We start from the raw sequence: 22,180 nt of genomic DNA, 5'->3' as shown, positions 1-22,180 counted from the left end.
TTGCTTCTTTTGTTTTAAATGGTCATTCAAGTAATTCGAAGCACATTCATTGAATTGAGAAACTGTAGAATTCTTTAACGCCACATAATTGCAGAACAGCAGAGTTAATACAATACAATTTTCAATATAAGATTTGTAACATTATCAACTGAAAAGTATTAATAATAATTAAAACAAATCACATCTAATTCTAATTGATAATGACCCAAGCATATATGTTATTCAATATTTATTATTGATAAAATTATCGATGAAATGTTATTAATGAGAACATATATAATGTTATTACAGAGAACATTCTATGACATGTCTATCTGCATAAAATGATGCGAAATAATTTATTTAATAGCAGTAATACTTTGTTAGACAGCGTAAGCGTTTTCCGTTAACATTTTCTTTGTGTAGAGTAAGAATAAAAATGGGTATCTCCAAGGGGTGTCTCACTCACCAAAAATTTGTACATGTATTGCAAATTATCGGGAATTCCAAGTAATTCCATGTAATGCGCCGTGTAATTATAAGTAATGCGACGGAATTACGTGTAATACTAAACAATATAAAGTAATTCCAAGTAATACTATGCAATATAAAATAATATAAAGTAATTCCATGTAATGCTAAAGTAATTCCATGTAATTCTAAAGTAATTCGATATGTTAGTTTATAATTTTTTGTTTTACAAATACAGTAAGTAATATATAGAGTATCTTGCAGTTTTTTCCAATTAAATATTCCTCTTTATTTACTAAAATAAACACTATTTAGAAGTTTTGCAAAATGTCAGAATATTATAGGATATGTAATAACATTTTATAAAATTTTATGTATCGTTTCTGATTTCATCGAAAATAATATCAACTCTTTTCAAATAAAATATAATATATTCAAATGTTAGTACTAAAACTTTAATTTAGTAAAGAAAAATGCAATTAAAATGCAGGAAGATATTAAGAGAAATAAATTTATAAGATATTATTATTAATTATGTAATCGATATACATATTATGCAAAAAATTCAAAATTAATATTTTTATCATACAAATATTTTTTTAGTTGAAACACCCAAACTAAGATATCCCTATATGTATAATACTTAATATATAACAAGACGTTTCCGATTATAAATAAAAATAAATGAAAAAAAATTATTTTAAACTGACTAAAAAATTCAAAAATTTTAAGAAGTCAACTAAACATTTTTAATAAAAATTTATTTATATGTTTATATTAAATTTTTATTTCTTTTATACGAATTTAAACACAAAATACAAACTTTTAATACTGATCTGATCAATTATTAATGATTTTATAAATTATAATATTTTGTTATACATATATTTGTACAGAGTTGTGTTTACATATATATATTTTAGTTAGGTAGCATGTTATATATAGGTAGGTCTATATATTAGTTAGCTTATATATTATACATTTTTATTACATAGTTAGTCATTACAGAGTTAGTCATTATATATTTTCTTTAGTTCTTTGTTTTTTTTTTCAATTAATTTTTTTTATATAGTCTGTCTCTTTCTCGCGTGATGGAAAAAGAGACGAATAAAAAAAAACAAGCGAGAACGCGTACATGTGCACTACTACCGAAGCACTGAGTTTATATGTACGCAGTACATACAAGAATAAACTTTGATTTTACACACACACAAACACATACAAAACTTATTTTATTAAATTAAAAAAATTATTTTTCTGCGATTATTACCCCTATTTATCTGAAATATTAATAAATAATCATAAATTTGACTCTCAAAAAAAATTGTAAATCAATGCGAAGTAATACGTAATGCGAAATAATACGACGTAATGCGAAGTAATGCGAAGTAATGCGTAAGTAATTCCAGAAAAAATGTACATGTATTGCCACAGTGAGACACCCCTTGGAGAAATCACTTACTGTCATAATCAGTGAGACACATAAGAGGAGGAACAAAGTGTAAATGTTTTCACTGAAAATCAGTATAAGTATTTTATTTTAAAATACTTACTGATCAGTAAGTATATAGACTACTATAGTATAGACTATAGACTATACTAGACTACTATGTATTTCACTGATTATAACAGTAAGTGATTTCACTGAAAAATCAGCTATTATCATTAAATGATTCTTCTCATTATTAGTGAGATTTCTCTGGTTACAATGCTATAGTGAAATCACTGCTTATCAGCTGATAGTATTTATATATAATATTATAATATAATTTACTGATTCTCTATATAAGAAGGCAATGTTTATTTACTAAAATACTGATTACTGATTTTCAGTGGAATCTTGTCATTATTGGCTGGTTGTTTCCAACTTCTTGGTAAATTTCACCCGACAGACTTTTATCAGATAAGTTTTAAAAAAAGACGAACATATGCTATCTGTCGGATAAAATATACTAAGTAATTGAAACCTAACCTAACCAGCCCTTAAATCAATGATACTTCAATTTAATTAAGAAAGTAGCTTTATATATTCTTGTATTTTTTTTACCTTCTTTCTCATATGTTTAACTATATTTTAATCGGCACTTTTCTGTTAAATAACTCTATCTGAATTTTAATTATAAAACAAAATCAATTTTTTCGCACCTTTTATTGCTTGTAATTTTTAATTAAAATTACAATTTATTTAAATTAAACAAAATTAAATCATAATTTATTCATTTCTGAATTGTATAACAATAAAAATTATGAACAATCAGATCAGAGTGATTTCTATGAAAAATAAATGTTATAATGTCAAAACACACACGATATTAAGAAAAAAGGTTTCAAGAGTTTAACTCTATTTTTCTATGTTTAATATTCTTTTTAAACACAATTAAATATATTTATATGTTACAGAAATTATTTTATATATATTCCAAAAGATTTAGGAAAATTAATCTTTACATTTTATTATCTTTATTAAAAAAAAATAAAAGATTTTGATATTTTAGTAATTTTCAAGTGTAATCACTCTCTTACACATATATAATACACATTGGAATTCCAATATAATAGGTCGACAATCTACTATAATAAGTGGATAATGTGAATAATTTTTCAAGAAATGCAAAGACAATCGACAACTGTTACAGCGGAGTGCTATTTGTGCGTATGCTAGCCACTACTTTTCAACTGTGTTTTCTAACTTTTCAAGTTTATACGGTAAGTACAACAACTTGTATAAATATATTTTCTCTTTACTTTAATATATATTCGCCTATCTTGAAATAAACAAATTTTTAAATCTGTATATATATATAGAATGTTTATAAAGTCTACCCCAACTTATATTGTTTGAAAGGGCATGAAAAAGAAAATTGTTGGAGTAAATAAGTTGACCTATCCAGTGGATTTATTCAGGAGTTATTTAGGGTTAAAGTTCGAGAAAGGCTAATATTCAAAAAATCGTTACTATCATTTGGAAAATTCTAAAAAAAGTTTGAGATGTGAAAATGTTCGTCTTTAAGTCCTTTCCATAAAAAAATTCTATTTTGACCATTAAATTTTTTTCAGTTCGAAATAGAGATTTAAATAAGACGTGAATTTAACAAGTTCTTAAAAATTTCAGACTTTATAAATACCCTATATACATACATATATATATATATATATATATATATACAATATATAAAATTTAATCTTTTCACATTATAATATATTTAATTTGAATATTGTGGCATAATTACGTTATTATATGCTGAGTTGAGAGAAACGTATATCTTCAGATAATAGCAGACAAATGAGACGTATCTGCTTTCAAAATGGCTTTTCGCTCATTTTATGTCATCTATATGTTGATGCAATTGCACATTTATTGCTACTCAGCTGAAAGACTCTCAATAGAGGTAAGATAGTTATGTAAGTTAGCATGATTTGTGTAAAACAAAAAGTGTATTTTTCAGAGCAGCAGTATAGCGTACAGCGTATATGAATGCAAATGGTATAATATACCGGCCAAAGATGCGAAGAATTTAATATTTATTGCACATGGTTCTTCAATACCGCTTAGATTGACAGCTGGAAAATTCGGGACTTTTTCGATGGAGATGTTTGGAACAGTAAGACACTATTCTTAAAAACATATTTCTTTTTGTACAATATATTGTAAAATTCATATTTCTCATTAATATATTATAAATTAAATATTGCTTTATTGCTGATTAATTATTGTATTATATAATATATGCAAAATATATCTTAAAATATATTGTATATATATATATATATATATAATATTTTAAGTCTGCAAATTAATTAGGATTTAGGATAATAAATCTTAATATTTGAAAATGTCGATACATAGCGTTTTTGAATTATAAATGATTAAAGTTGATCTTTGATATTACGTTTTATATTGATATTACGTATCTTTGATATACGTTGTCAGGTTCATAACTTACACGCGCATTAACATCTGTCATCTGATATCAATTTCGACAATTTAGATGATTAGGTGATTTTTACTACTTGGCTGATATTGACAAATATTAACTACAACTGACAAGAAATATGATTACTAATGATATATTTTAATTGTATTTCAAGTAATTATTCAATTCTTTTCTTCAGTAAAAATGGGTAATATAATGGATAAACCTATTTAAATTATTTTAATTTATTTAAAGAAAATGATTAATTCTGTAACAAAAAAATAATAAAATATAATAATAATAATAATACCATTAAATTAATGTATATCTTCCAATTAAAACAAAAATGAATTTTTTTCTCTTCAAAAATTTAAATTTGAAAAAATAAGATATTGTAAAAAAAACTAATATAGCCTCCTATGTCTGAGCATTATAACTTTCGATTCTAATTAATCTGTACAAAATGTTATTGAAGGAAAAAAAGAATTATATAAGTATGAGACATCTTGTATATCATATTTTGTGTATATGATTCTATTATATTATATCATTATTTTACCATAAAAACAAAATAAAATATAAATACCCTCATTTTCAATTTTTACTCTGTTGAGTCGGTGAAAACGGCAATGGGATACTTATCTATGTTGGTGACAATAAAAGGTTAAAGAAGATATGTAGAAGATAATATGTGTGGATATACATACATGTAGAAAATATTAATATTATTAAAATATTATTAAAATCAAACTATAAGTGCGCATAATTATCTACTACTTATGTTCTAACAATTAAATGATTAGATTTATATAAGTTATCTGTAACATAATATTTTCTGGCTAAACATGTTTTTTTTCGTCACAATACACATTCTTCAGTTTCTATTTAGTTCTATCTCTAATTATAAATAAGTTAAGAAAATGATTGAATTATACTTTTAGAGCATAACAGGCTATAACATTCTGATTGTTGATTTATTTTATTATATTATTGTAATGTATTTTATCTTTTTAAAGTGAATATATATATATAAGAGAATATAATAACAATAATAGTTTACTTTGATAAACATTTCCATCTATCCTTTTCTTCTGTCATTTCTCGTCTACGTATTTTGCTCGAATAAATTCCTTCGTACCTAACGAAATATAATTTAATTTAATAATTAAGATAAGAAGTTATTGAAATAATATGTATATGTAAATGTTACTAATATAAAAATACAGTCACCATTATGAAAGTTCCATAAGATAATTCAGGAATACAGTCGTAATAACCAAGTAAAGACTATGACATTAATTTATATTAATTATATTATTTTTATTAATATTAAATTTATAATAATTAATTTATAGAAAACAAATCGAAAGAATAAAAAAATTAAAATTTTTTAAAAATTTTATTTTTGAAAACATTACCTTTGAAATTTTGACAGTAAATGACATATTTTCCTATTTTAAATTTGAATAATGAATCTTTAATAACTTTGGATCATATATATCGTCCAAAATTTCAATTATATTGATATATTATAAAAGTACAACATTCTATTTAAGTAAAGCAATTAAAAAAAATGTACATTATTATTAAAGAAGAAATTTACGTTATTAAAAAATAAGAGAGTATTATATGAAAAGATATCAAGATAAATTTTATTTTTGAAATAAAATTAAAGAAAATATTGTACGTTTTTATGTCAATTTTAATAGTCTTAGTCGAGATAAATGTAATGTCTTAACACAAATGAGAAATTCTTTAAAATTAAAAAAACAAAAATATATTACATTTTTTTCACAATTAATTCTCTGAAAAAAAGTATTCTACCAAAAAATTTATTTTGCATCTTCAATTTATTTTCGCACATAAAATCACTTCATATTCGATTGTACGATTGTATTCTTAATCTTTATATTTATTTCTACTTTTCTTTCGTACGGTATCATGTCTGTAAGTATATATTTCATATTACATACGTGTGCTTTTTAATTTGGATCATTTTTGCTTTAGTGACATTTCTTTGCAGATATTGAGCAATCGCCAGAAAAGTAGCACTTGATATTCACAAGCGAGTACACTCTTCGAGAAACAAGTAACTAACTTATACTCGAAAAGTAAGTATTGCATTCGTCGGATCAGGGATAATTATGTGTCATTCGTATTATTATCGATTATCCGAAAGGGTTTAAAGAGATATTCACAGATGGTAACGGTTCATCCTTCGTGTACTGAGCAAGCGCGAAATGACAGCGGTTTAGTACAATCGCGAAGAGCGATTCAGTCCAACTATAATTTTCGCTCTGTGAACATCAATGAATGTCAATAAAGGTAAAATATATTTCCGAAAAATGGTAGAAAGTTCGTTACATTTTCTACTGAAAAATCTAATTTCTTTAAGTGAAATAGTTACGTGATATAGTAGAGTATAAAAACTACACACTGAAAGAATTTTCTCTTAGAATTTATCCTGAAAATCATGATAATCGAAGGACAATATGGTATGGAAAGAATTTTATGAGAATTTTTCTGATTAATATTTATCACAATAAAACATGTTTAATTTTACTAAACTGCATAGTAATATAGATATTATTATTTTTATTGTGATAAATATTAATCAAAGAAATTCTCATAAAATTCTTTCCATATCATATTGTGTGTTTGTGTGTATGTGTGTGCGCGCATGTGTGTGTGTGTCCCACGATTACCATGATTTTTTCAAGGTAAGTTCTAAGAGAAAATTCTCTCTGTGTAGATTTTTGATTATAATGTGTGCAATAACAGATATTTTTATTTTCATTTAAATTTCTATAAAAAAGTAAAAATTAATTTTCATTAAATTATTATCTATTTGTGTTTACGAAAAGTGTGTGAATTACAAAATAATTTGTTTTATGTGATACATGTTGTGTTTTTTTACAAGGGATACATCGTAAGATATCTATTGCCTCTCTAATATTTTTTAATTTCATACTCTTGATTAAATTTAAATTATTTTAATTTTAGAAATTTGAAATATTTTATTTTTATTTTTATGTGTGCTTATATATTTTGTCGATCATAAAAAATTTCTTATTTCTTCGACTAATGTGATTATATCTTGTATTTGTTACTTAACATATTCTTTATTAAACATTTACTAACTAAAAAATATGTGCGGGCAAATAATACATAATAATAATTATTTGAGTAAAGATTTATTAAATAAAAGAACAATTCGTTCTTAACAATTACAAATGTTCGCAAAAGTTATGGTTTATTGCGGTCGTCTATAGATCAATCATAAAACTTCACGACAGTTTGTCAAAGTTCGTACTTCAGCGTACAATGGCAAAAAATATTCGCTTTCGACATATAGATTGATCTAAAGTGTTTTTCAGTGAAACAAAGTTGGATATAGTGGTATAAATCAAATGCTAGAATTGTGCTCATATACAAGTCGTTCATCGTTTCCCTCTGGAATAAATAGAGACAAAGAAAATTTTTGAGAGAGAAACTTATAATTAAACTTAAAAAAAAATTAACAGTAAAAAATTAAATCAGTGTTTCCTATAAGTATAATAATATATAAAAATTTTATGAATAAAGATTTCAAGTTTAAATAACATAATTGTGCATGTAAAAGTAGTATAATATATTTATTAATAGAGATATTTAAATTTTTTTAACATAATATTGTTTTTTGGCCTCTTGTTGTATACATTTATCAATTTTAATGCGTACTGCTTTCCTTGAATATAAAATAAATATAGCTTATGTATATAACGCATGTGATGGTAATGAATTAGAAAAAAAATAATAGTGATAGTAAATTTTAAAATGTATACGAGTGCTAATCTAATAAGCAGATTTGAGAAAATCAAGTAATCTCCAAATATGTTCAAAATTAAATTGCTTAACATTAAGGATTCTTAAGGCTCTCGATAAAATATATATTTGAAAATAAGCTGGCTATAAGAGCCATATGATGTTGGTGCGTCAGTTATAGCGAAAATTAATTTTTTTGTTAGAACTGGATAATTGTGCACGGAGCACGAATTTTGCTTGGTATAATGCCAAGACTTATTTTGGAATTATATCTCAATTTGAAATTTCAATTCCTATCTTTTCCCTCTATTCCTCTCTGACCCGCCTAAAGAGATGTAAACGAGAAAACTATCGGTCCGAACGCGCTTAAAATACACAGGTAAAAAGAAAATGTTAGGAAAAAGCTTAAAATAATAGCGCGTAAAATAATAATGTCACTTTAAAACAATTAAGCTGTAATATTTTATCTAAAACTTGGCTTTCTTAGATTTGAATTACGCGTTTGCCCTGAGTCGGCAATGTTTGCGGATGTTGGGTGTATGGCCCGATCCACGTATTCCTTTAAGCAGTTTACGTCTGTCGAGCATAAGGTTCATAATCATTGCGTGTATCGTGAGTTTCTACGTGATCGTGCCGCAGTTGACAAATGTGATTCGTGTTTGGGGTAACGTGAGTCGGATAGTGGAGAACATAGCTGCGGCCAACATGAGCTTGATAGCATTAACTAAATTAATCGCTACTTGGTATCACAGCGAAAGTAAGCGTTTATTTTAAGCAACGATAAACATATTGGACAAATTTTTATTATTATATATAATATAATATAATATAATATAATAAATAATATAAATGCTAGATTTTCAATTTACGTCTAACAAAAGATTTTTATTGTATAATTACTATATAGATTTCTATTTATTAGTTTTTTCTATTCATTTCTATTTAATAGTATTTTTATACAAAGATAGTTTGTATTGTATTGTTTGATAATTTATAAATTAATATATATAAATTTATATATTATATATATAATTTATATATAATTATATATATATATATATATTTATATATAAATATATTTTTTAATATATCAATGTTTAATTTGAAAGCACTTCGAACATTGATGACATCAATCATGGCCGACTGGATGAATTCGAACAACCGCGAACGAAATACGATGCTGAGGCTCGCGAGATGTGGCAGAAGTTTATCTTCTAGATATTACGCCATCGGAACAATCACACTGTCGTTTTACGTGTGTTTTAATCTTCTGAAATTTTTTCGAAATATTCATCAGCCTCAACGCACCCTCGTCTATCATTTCATTAATTTCTACAACGTCCAGAAGAGTCCGAATTACGAAATCACATTTGTCATTCAACTTTGCGGTGGATTATCCACAGGACTAATCAACTGTACCATCGACAGCTTTGTCTCAATGCTCTTGCTGCATGTGTGCGGACAATTGATAAATTTGCGAATGGCACTCAACAAGTTGATCGATGAATTAGCCAATGAATCTATATCTACTGCCAAATTTAAAGAAAGCTTAGCCGCCGTTGTTGTACGACATGGACATCTTATCAGGTATCGCAAATTATCGGCGATTATTTAATATTGTAAAATGTAAAATATCTATAAATGCACATCCCCTCCCAAGCAGTTTTATAAAATATAAAATGTAATAAATATATACCTCTCTCATATGTATGATATTAAAAATATGATATACATATGTAATACCTTATAAACAAATGTCTTATATTAAGATCGTTACTATCATTTGGAAAATCCTAAAAAAAGTTAAGATTTCTTTTTATGTATAACGTGCTTCTAAACGTCAAAAGTGTTTTAAAATTCTATCATATTTAAATATAAATATAAAGATAAAGAATTTAAAATTAAATCAAATTAAAAATTAATTAGTTCAAGATTAAGGAGGCAATCGCGAAATTATTTAGTAAAATAATCAAACTTTATTTGTTTTCTCATACATTGTTTTCTTAAATAGAATCAGTAAATTATATTCTTAAATCAGCCATTACCGTGTGATAAGTCAATGTTAATGGCTGATTTTTCAGAGAAATCACTTACTGTCATAATCAGTAAGACACATAAGAGGAGGAGCAAAGTGTAAATGTTTTCACTGAAAATCAGTGTAAGTATTTTATTTTAAAATACTTACTGATCAGTAAGTATATAGACTACTATAGTATAGACTATACTAGACTATACTAGACTACTATGTATTTCACTGATTATGACAGTAAGTGATTTCACTGAAAAATCAGCTTTATCATTAAATGATTCTTCTCATTATTAGTGAGATTTCTCTGGTTACAATGCTATAGTGAAATCACTGCTTATCAGCTGATAGTATTTATATATAATATTATACTATAATTTACTGATTCTCTATATAAGAAGGCAATGTTTATTTTACTAAAATACTGATTACTGATTTTCAGTGGAATCTTGTCATTATTGGCTGGTTGTTTCCAACTTCTTGGTAAATTTCACCCGACAGACTTTTATCAGATAAGTTTTAAAAAAAGACGAACATATGCTATCTGTCGGATAAAATATACTAAGTAATTGAAACCTAACCTAACCGACCCTTAAATCAATGATACTTCAGTTTAATTAAGAAAGTAGCTTTATATATTCTTGCATTTTTTTTACCTTCTTTCTCATATGTTTAACTATATTTTAATCGGCACTTTTCTGTTAAATAACTCTATCTGAATTTTAATTATAAAACAAAATCAATTTTTTCGCAACTTTTATTGCTTGTAATTTTTAATTAAAATTACAATTTATTTAAATTAAACAAAATTAAATCATAATTTATTCATTTCTGAATTGAATAACAATGAAAATTATGAACAATCAGATCAGAGTGATTTCTATGAAAAATAAATGTTATAATGTCAAAACATACACGATATTAAGAAAAAAGGTTTCAAGAGTTTAACTCTATTTGTCTATGTTTAATATTCTTTTTAAACACAATTAATATATTTATATGTTACAGAAATTATTTTATATATATTCCAAAAGATTTAGGAAAATTAATCTTTATATTTTATTATCTTTATTAAAAAAAAATAAAAGATTTTGATATTTTAGTAATTTTCAAGTGTAATCACTCTCTTACACATATATAATACACATTGGAATTCCAATATAATAGGTCGACAATCTACTATAATAAGTGGATAATGTGAATAATTTTTGAAGGAATGCAAAGACAATCGACAAATGTTACAGCGGAGTGCTATTTGTGCATATGCTAGCCACTACTTTTCAACTGTGTTTTCTAACTTTTCAAGTTTATACGGTAAGTACAACAACTTGTATAAATATATTTTCTCTTTACTTTAATATATATTCGCCTATCTTGAAATAAACAAATTTTTAAATCTGTATATATATATAGAATGTTTATAAAGTCTAACCCAACTTATATTGTTTGAAAGGGCATGAAAAAGAAAATTGTTGGCGTAAATAAGTTGACCTAGTGGATCTATTCAGGAGTTATTTAGGGTTAAAGTTCGAAAAATTCTTATTTTCAAAAAATCGTTACTATCATTTGGAAAATTCTAAAAAAAGTTTGAGATGTGAAAATGTTCGTCTTTAAGTCCTTTCCATAAAAAAAATTCTATTTTGACCATTAAATTTTTTTCAGTTCGAAATAGAGATTTAAATAAGACGTGAATTTAACAAGTTCTTAAAAATTTCAGACTTTATAAATACTCTATATACATATATATATATATATATATACATATATATACAAAATATAAAGTTTAATCTTTTCACATTATAATACATTTAATTTGAATATTGTGGCATAATTACGTTATTATATGCTGAGTTGAGAGAAACGTATATCTTCAGATAATAGCAGACAAATTAGACGTATCTGCTTTCAAAATGGCTTTTCGCTCATTTTATGTCATCTATATGTTGATGCAATTGCACATTTATTGCTACTCAGCTGAAAGACTCTCAACAGAGGTAAGATAGTTATGTAAGTTAGCATGATTTGTGTAAAACAAAAAGTGTATTTTTCAGAGCAGCAGTATAGCGTACAGCGTATATGAATGCAAGTGGTATAATATACCGGCCAAAGATGCGAAGAATTTAATATTTATTGCACATGGTTCTTCAATACCGCTTAGATTGACAGCTGGAAAATTCGGGACTTTTTCGATGGAGATGTTTGGAACAGTAAGACACTATTCTTAAAAACATATTTCTTTTTGTACAATATATTGTAAAATTCATATTTTTCATTAATATATTATAAATTAAATATTGCTTTATTGCTGATTAATTATTGTATTATATAATATATGCAAAATAAATCTTAAAATATATTGTATATATATATAATACTTTAAATATGCAGATTAATTAGGATTTAGGATAATAAATCTTAATATTTGAAAATGTCGATACGTAGCGTTTTTGAATTATAAATGATTAAAGTTGATCGTTGATATTACGTTTTATACGTTGTCAGGTTCATAACTTACACGCGCATTAACATCTGTCATCTGATATCAATTTCGACAATTTAGATGATTAGGTGATTTTTACTACTTGACTGATATTGACAAATATTAACTACAACTGACAAGAAATATGATTACTAATGATATATTTTAATTGTATTTCAAGTAATTATTCAATTCTTTTCTTCAGTAAAAATGGATAATATAATGGATAAACCTATTTAAATTATTTTAATTTATTTAAAGAAAATGATTAATTCTGTAACAAAAAAATAATAAAATATAATAATAATAATAATACCATTAAATTAATGTATATCTTCCAATTAAAACAAAAATGAATTTTTTTCTCTTCAAAAATTTAAATTTGAAAAAATTAGATTTTGTAAAAAAAACTAATATAGCCTCCTATGTCTGAGCATTATAACTTTCGATTCTAATTAATCTGTACAAAATGTTATTGAAGGAAAAAAAGAATTATATAAGTATGAGACATCTTGTATATCATATTTTGTGTATATGATTCTATTATATTATATCATTATTTTACCATAAAAACAAAATAAAATATAAATACCATCATTTTCAATTTTTACTCTGTTCAGTCGGTGAAAACGGCAATGGGATACTTATCTATGTTGGTGACAATAAAAGGTTAAAGAAGATATGTAGAAGACAATATGTGTGGATATACATACATGTAGAAAATATTAATATTATTAAAATATTATTAAAATCAAACTATAAGTGCGCATAATTATTTACTACTTATGTTCTAGCAATTATATATATATATATATATATATATATATATATATAAATGATTAGATTTATATAAGTTGTCTGTAACATAATATTTTCTTGCTAAACATGTTTTTTTTCGTCACAATACACATTCTTCAGTTTCTATTTAGTTCTATCTCTAATTATAAATAAGTTAAGAAAATGATTGAATTAAACTTTTAGAGCACAACAGATAACATTCTGATTAATGATTTATTTTATTATATTATTGTTATGTATTTTATCTTTTTAAAGTGAATAAGAGAATATAATAACAATAATAGTTTACTTTGATAAACATTTCCATCTATCCTTTTCTTCTGTCATTTCTCGTCTACGTATTTTGCTCGAATAAATTCTTTCGTGCCTAACGAAATATAATTTAATTTAATAATTAAGATCAGAATTGAAATAATATGTATATGTAAATGTTACTAATATAAAAATACAGTTACCATTATGAAAGTTCCATAAGATAATTCAGGAATACAGTCGTAATAACCAAGTAAAGACTACGACATTAATTTATATTAATTATATTATTTTTATTAATATTAAATTTATAATAATTAATTTATTGAAAACAAATCGAAAGAAAGAAATTTTGACAGTAAATGACATATTTTCCTATTTTAAATTTGAATAATGAATCTTTAATAACTTTCGATCATAGATATCGTCCAAAATTTCAATTATATTGATACATTATAAAAGTACAACATTCTATTTAGTAAAGCAATTAAAAAAAATGTACATTATTATTAAAGAAGAAATTTACGTTATTAAAAAATAAGAGAGAATTATATAAAAAGATATCAAGATAAATTTTATTTCTGAAATAAAATTAAAGAAAATATTGTACGTTTTTATGTCAATTTTAATAGTCTTAGTCGAGATAAATGTAATGTCTTAACACAAATGAGAAATTCTTTAAAATTAAAAAAACAAAAGTATATTACATTTTTTTCACAATTAATTCTCTGAAAAAAAGTATTGTACCAAAAAGTTTTATTTTGCATCCTCGATTTATTTTCGCACATAAAATCACTTCATATTCGATTGTACGATTGTATTCTTATTCTTTATATTTATTTCTACTTTTCTTTCGTACGATATCATGTCTGTAAGTATAGATTTCATATTACATACGTTTCCTTTTTATTTGGATCATTTTTGCTTTAGTGACATTTCTTTGCAGATCTTGAGCAACCGCCAGAAATGTAGCACTTGATATTCACCAGCGAGTACACTCTTCGAGAAGCAAGTAACTAACTTATACTCGAAAAGTAAGTATTTTATTCGTCGGATCAGGGATAATTATGTGTCATTCGTATTATTATCGATTATAATCGAAAGGGTTTAAAGAGATATGCATAGATGGTAGCGGTTCATCCTTCGTGTACTGAGCAAGCGCGAAATGACGGCGGTTTAGTACAATCGCGAAGAGCGATTCAGTCCAACTATAATTTCCGCTCTGTCAACATCAATGAATGTCAATAAAGGTAAAATATATTTCCGAAAAATGGCAGAAAGTTCGTTACATTTTCTACTGAAAAATCTAATTTCTTTAAGTGAAATAGTTACGTGATATAGTAGAGTATGAAAATTACACACTGAAAGAATTTTCTCTTAGAATTTATCCTGAAAATCATGGTAATCGAAGGACAATATGGTATGGAAAGAATTTTATGAGAATTTTTCTGATTAATATTTATCACAATAAAACATGTTTGATTAATTTTACTAAACTGCATAGTAATAGATATTATTATTTTTATTGTGATAAATATTAATCAGAGAAATTCTCATAAAATTCTTTCCATACCATATTGTCCTTCGATTACCATGATTTTCAGGATAAATTCTAAGAGAAAATTCTATCTGTGCAGGTTTTTTATTATAATGTGTGCAATAATAGATTTTTTATTTGCATTTAAATTTCTATAAAAAAGTGAAAATTAATTTTCATTAAATTACTATCTACTGGTGTTTACGAAAAGTGTGTAAATTACAAATAATTTGTTTTATGTGATACATATTGTGTTTTTTTACAAAGAACATATCGTAAGATATCTGTTGCCTCTCTAATATTTCCTTAATTTCATACTCTTGATTAAATTTAAATTATATTAATTTTAGAAATTTGAAATATTTTATTTTTATTTTATATGTGTGCTTGTATATTTTGTCGATCATAAAAAATTTCTTATTTCTTCGACTAATATTACTATATCTTGTGTTTGTTACTTAACATATTCTTTATTAAACATTTACTAACTAAAAAATATGTGCGGGCAAATAATACATAATAATAATTATTTGAGTAAAGATTTATTAAATAAAAGAACAATTCGCTCTTAACAATTACAAATGTTCGCAAAAGTTATGGTTTATTGCAGTCGTCTATAGCTCAGTCATAAAACTTTATGCTCCACGAAAGTTTGTCAGAGTTGATATTCAACTTTATGGCTAGCAAAAAGTGTTTGCCGTCGAAGTGTAGATTAAAAATGTTTTCGAGTTGCAAAGTTGCATAGTGGAAAAAAAAGTCAAATGACTGAGTTGTACACGAATCGTTTTTTGTTGCCTTTCGTAAAAACAGAGTTACAGAAAAGTTTAACTTCTAGGAAATCGAAGCAAAATTGAAACACCATTTTACATCAGGATAAATGCAAACTTTGCAAAAATCCCTCTTGCGAAAAAAGATTTACGTTTTAACCTACGAGAACGTGAACCATAAACCGTAAATGTAAAAATGTGAAAAGTGTATGCACAAATTATTATGAAAAATATAAAACTTTATTTTAACAAAAGTATTATATTTTTCTTTTTGTTCATATTTATTTACCGAGTGTAAGTCTAGTGTTAGTTGTCATTTTTACAGTGTTTTATATTAAAGTGAGAAAAATTTACTATTATCACTATATGATTATATTATTATTTCGTGAAAGGTGAATAAAAAGAATCAAACAGCTTATAAATTCGATAATAAATAATTAAGAGAAGACACACATATAAAAAAAAAAAAATGTTTCAAGATGATGTTTTAAAAGAAAGACATTTTATCTGAATTAACATTCAGTGTGATGAGATATTACTTATAAAACTTGAATTTCTTAGATTTGAGTTACGCGTTTACCCTAAGTCGCCAATGTTTGCGGCTGTTAGGCGTATGGCCCGATCCACAAGTCTCTTTGAATATTTTTCGGCCAAATATAAGATTCATCATCGTTGCCTGTATCCTGAGTCTCTACGTGATCGTACCGCAATTGACAAATATGATTCGCGCTTGGGGCAACGTGGGTCGGATGGTGGAGTATGTAGCCTCCGCCAACTTTAGCTTGATGGCGTTGAGCAAGTTAGTTGCTACCTGGTATCATGGTGAAAGTAAGTTATTGTTTCAGGACAATAAATATGGATTTTTAATTTTATTAAAATTATTTTACTTATTAATTTTTATCATCGGTAATATAAATGTCAAAAAGCTGTATATACTTGCTCAAATTTAAGAACTGTCATTGTATATAATACTCCTTTTTATATAAATTTATTATATAATTTGCTTTGATAATTTCTATCGATATTGATGTGTTTAATTTGAGAAGCCCTTCGCACACTGATGACGTCAGTCATGATCGACTGGAGAACTTCGAATCCTTGCGAACGAGATACAATGTTGAACATTGCGAGACGTGGCAGAAGTTTAGCCTTTAAATGTTGCATGGCTGCATCGTGTACAGTAACGTTTTACGTATCTCTCAATCTCTTGAAGTTCTATCGAAACATGCATCTGCCGCAACGTAGTCTCGTCTATCGTTTCCCGTATCCATACAACATTCAAAAGAGTCCAAACTACGAAATCACTTTTTTCATTCAACTTTCCGGCGGCGTATATTCGGCCATCATCAATTGTACGGTCGACTGCTTCGTCTCGATGCTCTTGCTGCACATGTGTGCACAGCTGATAAATCTACGAACGACACTTAACAATCTTGTTGGCGAATTAGCCAACAGATCTATATCGTCTTCGAGATTTAAGGAAGGTCTAAGCGCGATTGCTATACGACACCAGCACCTCATCAGGTATGAAGGTTTTTTAATCACTTTTTTAATCACTATGATGCATAAGTATGCATTTATATTAGTAGCTTATTTATGAAATATTTAATAATTATTTCAGCATTTTTTATTTTCTTTTCTTATCTATAAGAAGAGATCTGTAACATATGATATTTCACAAACAAATATCTTTTCAATGAATATTTTTTAAAAGATTTATGATATGCTTTTTAAATGTGGAAAATTTGAAAGCTGTCAGACTTAAGCATAAAAAATATTAAAAAATAAAACTATCTTATTAAAAATTTTAATTAAATTGTTGTAAGATTTATATATTTATCTATTGGAATTCTAATAAGAAATTGACACTATATAAGTAATGTTAAATTTTTTAAGGAATGTCAAGACCATCGATGACTGTTACAGCGCAGTGCTATTTGTACATATGCTGGCTGCTACTTTTCAACTGTGTTTTGAAACTTTTCAAGTTTATACAGTAAGTAAAATGACTTGTATAAAAGTACGTTATATATTCATTTTACTTGAATATTTGCAAGTAAAAACTTGTAATAAAAACATTGAGAAAAGATATATAAGAGAAATTGAAAAAAATATATATACTTTAATGTTGTGGCAATTATACTATTATATCCTATTATATACTATTATACTATTATATGCTATTATACATATACTATATTATACTTTGAACAGAAATGTATATTATCTTCAGATGATAACAGACAATTTGGACATATCCATTATCAAAGTGGCTTTTCTCTCGTTTTATGTCGTTCTTGTGTTGACGCATTTGTATATTTATTGCTATTCGGCTGAAAGACTTATAACGGAGGTAAGACAGTTATTGTATGTTAACGCAATTTGTGTAAAATAAAAATGAAATTTCAGAGCACCAGTATAGCATATGGTGTGTACGAATGTAAATGGTACGATCTACCAGCGAAAGAAGCAAAGGATTTAATGTTTATCGTATATGGATCTACAATTCCGCTTAGATTAACAGCTGGAAAATTCGGAACATTTTCGCTAGAAATGTTCGGAACAGTAAGTATCGATGAGCAAAGGTACATTTGTTTTTCATATACAAAATTCATATACAGAAATATTTATTCCTTCAATTTATAAAATAAAAAATTATTTTATTCGTGTTTCATTATGCAAGGAGTGTTTTAGAAATAAGAGACCAAACTATAGAAGAAGAGGAAATGCATCTTACATCCACCTATCTTAAATGATAAAAGAAAATCATCATATGAAGACATCCGAAAAGACGCTTTTTTCAATGATATAATCATTCTTTTGTTTACAAGAAAAATTATTTAAGAATATTTTATTTAAAAAATTGCTAGAAATGCTTTTCTTCTAATGTAATGAGAATACTTCATATCAATGTTTCATGAAAAATTATTAAAGATGTTTGAAGTTCTTGAAATATATTGAAATTTTATCGTACAAAGCGATATCAAAATATCTCGATAATAATATCACAAATATCATAAAATCTTGTTCTTGAAAATAACATTTTTAGTAGAAAATCTGATAATAGAGTACTTGCACAACACATTTAATAAGCATTCTCGAATTCTATTTTAAACAAAAGGTATTTATATCTCAGAAAAAGCATTTCCGAATTCATGTTTACTTCATTTTTTAAAAAAATGAATAAAATATTCCAAAAGTTTGGTCACTTATTTTTAAAATATTTTTGACATTATATTAAATATACAAAATGTTTTTGATTTACATCACCAATTTGAGTTAAAGATGTCAAAATATGAAAAAATCCGATTTAAAGGTATATGCTTCCTTTTAGAGATATTGGCATTTAAACATATAGAGATAGAATAAAACATTTAATATAAATTAATACAAATTTTTTATTTAAAGAATTATAATGAAACTACGCGGATTCCGTACATAATATTTAATTTATAAATACTTCACTATTTATCATTTTCTCATCCGACACTTGTTCGTTCAGTAATTTCTTAATTGTAAGATAATTCATCATTTATAATGAATTTTGATATACATATATATATATATTTAATATATTTCATTGTTTGACTATTTCTCAGTATTTGATAATTCCTCTTTTGATATTTCAATGTTTGAATTCATAAAATTAATTAATCTATTATGTATAAAATATTAAAATTTCCATTTTAATTCCATAATTTAATATATAATCTTACTAATGTAATCTAATCGAATTGTAATTCTAATTTAACTACAATCATATAATTTTATAAAGAATGCACTTTAGAGATTATAGAAACATACAGAGAATATTTATTGCGTTTTAATAGCGATATATCTTGGACAGCAAAATGCTGGATAGAAAATTGTCGTAAAATTGTTGGTGAAAAATATTGAAAGCTAAATTATTGAATAGAGAAACAGCAGATTTATTACCAGTATATTTCACACATACGTGAAATATTCACGCATATTTTAAATAAATCACATTGTTATCTTCATTTCAGAAAATAAAATAATTCTATGTTTAATTTTTATTTCGTTTAGACGGTAAAAACATCAATGGGATACTTATCTGCGTTGCTGACAATGAAGGACTAAAGACAATCATATTAAAAATTATATCGAACTAATTACGCATAAATTGATTACTGTTTGTTTTCTAATAATTCAAGAAACAAGTTTATACGTATCATCTGTAACGTGATTTTTGCTGAACAAATACACATTTATATGCGCAACAAACTGTTTATTCATCTACATCCGACAATGTATTGAAAGAATTAAAGAGATAATTAAAAAGAAGCGAAGATTGCTTTCTCTTTTTATCAGAAAAACAAAAAAAAATACTATCTGTAATCTTAAAAATTAGATTGTTATTCAAGCCAAAACTTGATCACCGACGACATGAAATTACAGATCTCTTTATCTTTTTCAGTGTCACTTCAAACTTCAATGTTCAGCGACTTCGAACCGAAGCAAACAAAAAATGTTTACATTTCTGGGTCTCATCAACACAATTACGAGATTATGGATTGTCATAAAAATTGAAACATTATCTGCCTCTCAGAAATTTGTTTATATCAAGATATATCTCATCAAACGCAATTAATATCCTGAATCAGTTTCCGAGTTTCTTTTTGTATTGTTTTATATAAAGAATCTGCAAAATAAGGCGCTTATAAATATGCTGAATCAGTCAAAATCCTCATATTTTCAACCAATCAAAATCATGAGTGATTTTACAGAATAGGATCCATAATGTGTGTGATTAACAAATACAGATATTTTTTATAAAAGTATCCGATGTCTTCCATATTCAATCGCTCTTTTTGTCTGGCTCATACGTATATGTATGTAATACATTACAACCTCATAATTAATCTTATACACAATCTAATAGAAATAAAAAATAACGTTACAAAAATCAAACATTATTACAGTATATATTGAAAAAAAAACTGTCTGCTATAAATATCATAAATAGAAGGTATCTTATTTTTATTGTTTTTTGCACCCTATTATCATCTCGCGCAAGCACATAAGCAGCTATAGAATATAAAAAGATAAATAAATATACATCCTTATATCTCACTTATTTTGATCATAATTTCATAAAATTGTTCTACTTAGAACACATTATTATTTCAGTATATTTTAACAATGCATTATACTTGACACTGCAAATACTCAAAGTAATTACTCAATTAGAATGAAGAAAATGCATATATTGCTTTCTTTGTTTTAAATGGTCAATCAAGTAATTCGAAGCACATTCATTGAATTGAGAAACTGTAGAATTCTTTAACGCCACATAATTGCAGAACAGCAGAGTTAATACAATACAATTTTCAATATAAGATTTGTAACATTATCAACTGAAAAGTACGTTAATAATAATTAAAACAAATCACATCTAATTCTAATTGATAATGACCCAAGCATATATGTTATTCAATATTTATTATTGATAAAATTATCGATGAAATGTTATTAATGAGAACATATATAATGTTATTACAGAGAACATTCTATGACATGTCTATCTGCATAAAATGATGCGAAATAATTTATTTAATAGCAGTAATACTTTGTTAGACAGCGTAAGCGTTTTCCGTTAACATTTTCTTTGTATAGAGTAAGAATAAAAATGGGTATCTCATTAAGATATACCCATATAATACGGATTTCATTATTGGAAGGACCTAGTATATCTAATGTATACTTAATGTGAATATAAAAAATTTTGCAAGATTGTTAAGCTACATTTTTCACGATTTATCACACTTTGAACCAGTTTATGACTGTCTGAAACTAATCATCCGATGCCAATCACAAATCCAAGGAAGAAGAAGAAGATATTCTGCTGGTATAAAATATCTCTATGTTCTGATACTAATGCAAAATCATGATGTTATATGTATCGTCAGATCTTATTAGCTATTATTTAATAAAATATTGTATACCCTCACTCATCCAATGTTGTTAAAAATATAACACATTGCAAAGAATAATTTTTAAAAAGTTGAAATCGCACTTTTTTTAACACAATAATCTTTGCTTTAAAATGTGAATGCATGCTATGTAGAATGCACATATTCTCTTTCTCTTCCTTTCCTTTTTTTCTCTACACAATATACAGTTTATAATTTT

The 22,180-nt window shown here is 25.6% G+C and overlaps 4 protein-coding genes across 8 annotated transcripts in view; 3 read left to right on the top strand and 1 right to left on the bottom strand.

The window, feature by feature from the left end:
* Positions 1 to 22,180, bottom strand: part of LOC145941913 (uncharacterized) — a 246,211-nt gene that overhangs the window by 53,911 nt on the left and 170,120 nt on the right. The gene's annotated exons all lie outside the window — the stretch shown is intronic.
* On the top strand, positions 3,756 to 5,032 carry LOC145941375 (odorant receptor 4-like). Its single transcript, XM_083047500.1, has 3 exons — positions 3,756 to 3,839; positions 3,897 to 4,052; positions 4,979 to 5,032. Exons 1-3 carry the CDS (start codon positions 3,756 to 3,758, stop codon positions 5,030 to 5,032), a joined length of 294 nt encoding a protein of 97 aa, XP_082903626.1.
* On the top strand, positions 6,653 to 13,360 carry LOC145941369 (odorant receptor 13a-like). The gene is made up of 7 exons (XM_083047493.1): positions 6,653 to 6,689; positions 8,656 to 8,925; positions 9,278 to 9,755; positions 11,409 to 11,508; positions 12,069 to 12,188; positions 12,246 to 12,401; positions 13,294 to 13,360. Exons 1-7 carry the CDS (start codon positions 6,674 to 6,676, stop codon positions 13,345 to 13,347), a joined length of 1,194 nt encoding a protein of 397 aa, XP_082903619.1. The 5' UTR covers positions 6,653 to 6,673; the 3' UTR covers positions 13,348 to 13,360.
* LOC145941373 (odorant receptor 4-like) lies at positions 14,958 to 20,164 on the top strand. The gene is made up of 7 exons (XM_083047496.1): positions 14,958 to 14,973; positions 16,589 to 16,855; positions 17,074 to 17,551; positions 17,924 to 18,023; positions 18,261 to 18,380; positions 18,437 to 18,592; positions 20,075 to 20,164. Exons 1-7 carry the CDS (start codon positions 14,958 to 14,960, stop codon positions 20,126 to 20,128), a joined length of 1,191 nt encoding a protein of 396 aa, XP_082903622.1. The 3' UTR covers positions 20,129 to 20,164.

The sequence above is a fragment of the Prenolepis imparis genome, unplaced genomic scaffold (genome assembly GCF_030444845.1).
Source record: "Prenolepis imparis isolate NDT839.2.m4 unplaced genomic scaffold, iyPreImpa1.0 SCAF_10, whole genome shotgun sequence".
Lineage (NCBI taxonomy): Eukaryota > Metazoa > Arthropoda > Insecta > Hymenoptera > Formicidae > Prenolepis > Prenolepis imparis.
The sequence above is the reverse complement of the archived record's forward strand: the minus strand, read 5'-3'. Positions and strand labels throughout refer to the sequence as shown.